The 6704-nt window shown below is 32.3% G+C and overlaps 1 protein-coding gene across 1 annotated transcript in view; it reads left to right on the forward strand.

Annotated features, from left to right (window-relative positions):
* LOC115212356 (vacuolar fusion protein CCZ1 homolog) overlaps positions 1-4854 on the forward strand; it is a 41263-nt gene extending 36409 nt beyond the window's left edge. The window contains exon 12 of the mRNA XM_029781228.2: positions 3925-4854. Coding sequence (XP_029637088.1) covers positions 3925-3980 — 56 coding nt within the window. The 3' untranslated portion in view covers positions 3981-4854. The remainder of the gene's footprint in view (positions 1-3924) is intronic.
* Positions 4855-6704: the final 1850 nt, after the last annotated feature.

The raw sequence follows: 6704 nt of genomic DNA on the forward strand, positions 1-6704 counted from the left end.
AAAACTTAAGCCAATACATAAGATTATTTAATTTATATTATTTAAATATATAACAAAATTATTAAAAAAATATAATTAATATAACACTACGATCATTTCATGGCTGTTAATTTCTTTAAATTTTCGAGTTACAGTCATTCATCAGGTGGTTTAAATATTTAACTTGGCGAGGTTTATTGACATTAAATAAACCAACCACTCTGCAGGGTGGACTCAGTGCTTTTTGAAGTTAGGAAATTCGATAAGCTTAAGATTTCTGTACAACTCCTGCAAACACGAACAGTGTGGAAGACATGGGAATGGAAAAATTAAAGCTAATTAAGATATCCTCAACCTGCTGAGTACCCACCATTGGGTAATTATTACATCAGAGGATCTGCTAGCTAGGAAACATATGCAGCCTGCATTTTGCTTGTTCCAATCCCTTAATTTGCATTTATTGTCGCATTCATAGCAACTCTAGTTGCTAACAGTGAGCTATACAGAAATCTTAAGCTTATCGAATTTCCTAACTTCAAAAAGCACTGAGTCCACCCTGCAGAGTGGTTGGTTTATTTAATGCCAATAAAATGTTTATTGTTCCTGAACATACACAGTCCACTTTTTGTTTTCTGTACCTGCTACAGACTGCTTGAGGCTTACAAACTTCCTACACTTGGAACCCTGGGTTGTACCCTTGCATATCGATATATATATATATACATATATGTGGTGGCGCAATGGCCTAGTGGTTAGGGCAGCAGACTCGCGGTCGTAGGATCGCGGTTTCAATTCCTAGACCGGGCGTTGTGAGTGTTTATTGAGCAAAAACACCTAAAAGCTCCACGAGGCTCCAGCAGGGGGTGGTGATCCCTGCTGTACTCTTTCACCACAACTTTCTCTCACTCTTTCTTCTGTTGGCCTGCTCGCTTAGCCAGTGGGGTGGCATCATTTGAAGGCTAAAACAATGCGAACGCATTGTGACCAGCGATGTGTAACTACATCTGATAGCCTGGTCGATCATGGTGATATATACATATATATATCATCATCATCATCATTTAACGTCCATCTTCCATGCATGCATGGGTAGGACGGTTGACAGAAGCCGGCCAGGTAAAAGACTACCCCAGGTTACTCTGTCTGTTTTTGCAGCTGAATGTCCTTCCTAACACCAACCACTCTGCAGAGTGGACTCAGTGCTTTTTACATTGCACTAGCATAGGCAAGGCTAGTTTTGGCATGATTTTTTTCATTGGATGCCCTTCCAAATGCCAACCACTTTGCAGTGTGGACTGATTGCTTATTGCAGCACCAGCTCTGGAAGGGTCACCAAGTAACTTGCAAGACAAGGATTTTGAGAGGGCTGGGGGCATTTGAGGAGGGGATCTTGTGTCAGATGATGAAAGTGACAAACGATAGTCTAGAGGAGGAAGGTATAGAAACTGAAACCATTCTCAGTTAAGCATAGAGAGGTTCTAGATGTTGTGCACGATGATGAGGAAACAGAGGGCTTTTACAACTAGAGAGCATGAGCTTGGACAGCTAGGTATTACTTCTATAACATAGTGAAGATGGAAAGTTAATCACAATGATAGATAGTAGCGTGTCATGTAAATTAAAATGTTGGAGAAAAGTGTGTTCAAAATGTCAATGTCAAATTTACTGATGCTGAGGGGTGAAAAGAGGCTTGGAAATATTACAAGAGGTCATTGAAAGTAGGAAATGTGTAGTAGAAAGCAGGACTAATCCAAGTGGACCTGACAACTATTGAAATGACCACTAAGCAGACAAATTTGCCAGGCTGGCAGGGATAATTGTTGAGCTGTTGAAATTACCTGATGAAGTGAGACTTGAGAGAATCACATAGTTATCTCAATACAGGGAGCTATCATACCCCTATTAGTGGGTAGCAGAATCAACTGCTACAAATAGAAAGGAGATGCTCCAGAGGGAAGTAACTACAAAGGTATCAAACTGTTGGACCCAGTTAGAAAAATAAGAGAAAGAATCTTGGCACAGCTGATTAAGACCAGAATCAGCTTAGATGAGATGCAGTTCTGATTTGTGCTTTGTCAAGTTATTACTGATGCTCTCTTCTTAGTGAAACAATTGCAAGAGAAGTTTGCAACTAAGAGGAAGTCTCTCTACATAGCATTTGTTGGTGTTGAAAAGGCCTTTGACATGTACCACTCTCTGTAGCCTAGTAGTCTCCATAAAAACTAGATATAGATGAATGGTTGGTGAGAGCAGTGCAAGCCATGTAGGTGTACCATCAGTAAGTTACAGTTGGCAATAAGCTCAGTGATGTACTTAGTGTGAAGGTAGGTGTTCCTCAAAACTTATTTTAGTCCCTCCTGTTATTGTTCTCCAAGCCATAACAGGAGTAATAACTTTATTTTTATCATCATTTTATATTCTCAGTTCTATGTTAGCATGAGTTGGATTTATTATAATCCAAGTTACTGTCCTCCTAGATGGATTAAGGACCATTTCTCACTTGTACTTTCCATTTTTGACATGGTTTCTATTCCTGGATGCACTTCTATCTTTGACCATTTTGCAGAATATACTAGGTACATTTTTTACATTCAACGGATATTTGTCCTCATCTTGTTTGTTGTTAACACGAAGAAGGCTGGAGGTGGGGGGGTATATTAGCCGAAATGTTGTGTTAACAACAAACAAGATGAGGACAAATATCCGTCGAATGTAAATAATATACATAATTCCTCATCTCTTAAAATATAGATACTAGGTACATGTTGTGAATAGATGGATTGTTTTGTCCCTGACAAGACTAAAGCATCCTTTTTAGCTGACATTTTCTCCATTTGCTTACCAACCACTTTTCAGGATGTATAGGTGGAGTTTATTATAGCACTGGCATTCAGAGGTTCTCATGTCCTCTCTACTTTATGTTTGTCTCTTTTCATTCATTAATTCACCAGTGCATGCTGTTGCATCATCTCTTGTATGACTAATGTGAGTCTTCTCTTCTCTGCATTGTCTCAGTACAACCAAGGTTAACCCTTTCGTTACTGTATTTATTTTGAGATGTTCTATGTTTCTTTCAATTACTTTAAATATAACAAAGAATTTAGTAAAATAACTTAGTTACCATTCAACTGTATTAGGAACATAAATTGTGACTAAGGTTTGGTGGAAGATTTTAATTTAAAACTTATGGAAACAAGACATTTGTACAACAGAGCCGGTTTCAGCCGGGTTGGTAACAAAAGGGTTAAAGAGTTGAGAAGAGTAAAAAAAGAAAATGAACTAATGATAAGAACAAGAGTGATAAAAGAGAGCACAATAGAAAGGAGTGAGGGAGTGGTAAACGTTTTTGAAAACAAAAAAGTCATCTTTCCTGTATCATCACAGTGCTGGGCATTTTTCTCAACACACTGCACACTATGATATCATTAAAAGAGGCATCAATACTGCTGGAACCCTCCAGCACAACTGGAACCAGGTGGCTTAAACTGAAGTTAGTTGTTTGGGGGAGGGTAGCATTCTTTCCTATTCATTGGTGGCAAGTCACTCATCTGGAACACCTCATGTTCTCTAGTGCCAATCTGGTTGCTTCATCCTGATAACTCTCACCTGCAATGCAGAGGAGCAAAAGTTGAGTAAATACCAATCATTGACAGATACCTTTTCGTGCTACCAAATAAAAAAAGAGAGCATTTTACACTTGAGGAAGAATTCCTTTGTAATAGAGTGGCTGGTGCAATGAATATCACTAACTGTTCTTGCAGCAGTGCTTTTGTCCATCTTATCTGCTGGGCATAGCTGAGATGAGTTCTTCAACAGGGGGTCTGATTTTTCTTTTCTACGTACATGTATCTATTGAGTAAAAAATTATTATTTAAAAATATTGATGTTTTGAAATGGTGAAAATGTATTTTTCGATTTTTAATTTCTCTTGTTTCTTATTTACAGAGGAAGTCAAAAAACTATGCAGCACACACTTCAACAGTGTATTTTTCTTGGATTAAAATAAACCAACTGTTACTCTCTGCATCAAAATTTGTGAGATATCTTTCTATTTGTTGATCCAGAGAGAAACACAAGTTTACAATTTGGTTTTCCAATACCAAAACAAGCTGAAATTTTGGCTCCACAACTTCAGTATTTCATTCTAAAAATTTTAAGCACAGTCAACAACAAAACTGGCACAAAATCAAACAGGCGTTCTTAAAAACCACTGGAAATTTATGGAGTTCTTGCCATTTTGTCAAGGGCAGCAAACAGAATTTTCAGAAGCACACTCATTTTATATCAACACATATATATACATACATATGTCTATTGACCAAAATGAAGGTTAGAAGACTCAGGAAAAATATTTTGATACATTTATCAAAATGTAAGATAGAATTTTGCTATTTTAGGGTGTTGTGGAAAAGTAAAGCTTGTTCTGTTAAAGAAAAAAAATATGAAGAAAATTTTAACCCAAACAGAACTTCCATTGGAATTCTTATGCAATTTGCACCAGTTGCCCATACCACTATATATATATATATATATATATATATATATGTAAAAACGTGAGTTTGTTTTTGAGACACAAATACAAACATGATTAACCACAATGCACGGTACAGGTTTTAATCTAATTGTGGGACATGCTGAAGGGAGTCTATACAGATGGTTAAATGAGAGGATAATCTATTATTATGTAACGTCTGTGAATCCAGAGACTGGATGTCTCTTCATAATTAACTTTTTATATGTATCTAATATACTTGATTGTATGAGCAACTGAAACAGAAACATACTTGAAAAGGCGGCTGTACTTGTATGTGTAGAAAGCAGTATCCCTCAGTGAATATGTGTGTGTGTGTAAGTTGTCTAAGAGTCCGTAAGTCAGGAAAAATGCACTTATATATTTTTCAATAGAGTGGGTATATTATCCAAAACATACAGTATTATATATCCATTACAGCCAGTATGGCAATTTCATTCTATATCAGCTACCTCTGATGAGTGCAAGGTTACATCATTTGATTATTACCTTACACTCCATTGAATCTCTAGCATGAAACCAATTGGTAAGATCAGCCATAATGGATATATTATACAGTACACTTCGGATTATTAAATTCTTTATTAAAAATAAAAATATTAATAATAAATATAATAATTATAATAGTAATATTAGTGGTAGTTGTAGTAGTAATAGTAATAATAGTAGTACTTATAATAATTTTAAAAAATAGAAATAAGATGAAATTTAATTTTAATTCAATAAATTATAATTTTAATTTTAATAATATTAAAAAGAAATATAATAATGGTAATAATAATAATATAATAATAATAATAATAGAAATATAAATAATAAGAATAAAATTTGGTTAATTGTTCCTTATGGGGCTCAAGTTAAAACTAACATTATTAAAGAGATTTTAAATATTGAACAATTCATTCATGATAATCATAAATATAAAAAAATTTCTCTTGTAATAATTTTGGAGTTGGTCATTCTACTACTAATAATGTAGGTAACATTATTTCTTCTTTTAACAAATTTAAGTTGAATAATTTCTATAAAACGAAATTTTATAATCATACCAATAATAATAAAGATAAGGCACTCTTAGATTGTACATGTAGAGATAAAACTAAGTGTAAATTTAATGATAAAGGTTATTTAAACGATGTATATAAATGTATAGTTACATTATTTAATGAGAATAATTGGAATAATAATAACTTAAATGCCATTTATATAGGGTCCCCTTCCTCTAAAATTAAATTAAGAGTAGCACAGCATATGCATTCCTTTAAAAATAGGAATTTTATGTATTCTACAAGGTTTAGCAAATACATATGGGGACTAAAATCCCAACAAATTAAGTATAATCTTAAGTGGAAGATAATTTGTAAGGCGAAATCATATAGTATAGGTAGCAATTATTGTTATTTATGTTCTAGTGAATTTAATGAAATATTATTTATTAATCATAATAAATTAGTGAATACATTGGACAAACGTAAAATTAAATGTAGACACAAATTACTTTACTTATATAATAAATTTTAAAATAAATAGCGACTATATTTAAACCCTATTTTGTTTCTAATTTGTAGTTATATTTTGTATTAGTATTAATTCTAAAATTTAGTATGTGATTTATATTGTATATTACATAATTTAATAAGTCTAATTTAATATTATTAAATAAATAAATTAATTAGTTAATGATAGTAGTGTTATGTTTGCACTTCTGTAGGTGGTTTGAGTATTAGTCAATAAGAGTTAGTAAAGGTTCTTTAAATACTTACAGTTAGATTATATTTAGATGTTTATTTTATTACTAAATATATAATTTATTTGATGAATATAGATTAAAAGATAGTTATTTCATTTTTTTGTGGTCGATATTGTTATTACTATGATTATTATATGTCTACTAAAATTTATAGTTTTAAGTATATATATCTTTTTTCGTAATAGTTTTAGTAATGTTAAATAAATAATTTTGAATGTGTAGTATAATAATTTTTTCTTTATGTAATATTTATTTATTATGATAATATGTACTTTATTTATTCAATTAAAGAACAAAGTATTTGATCTAAATATAAATTACTTTACCCATATAATAAGTTTATTTATTATTATTTAGCATTTGTTTTGAGTATTAAAATGATATATAATATATATTTATTATATATGACAGTTAAGTTTATAGTTTGTAATAAATTTTTTAATT

This window comes from Octopus sinensis, linkage group LG5 (assembly GCF_006345805.1).
Source record: "Octopus sinensis linkage group LG5, ASM634580v1, whole genome shotgun sequence".
NCBI lineage: Eukaryota > Metazoa > Mollusca > Cephalopoda > Octopoda > Octopodidae > Octopus > Octopus sinensis.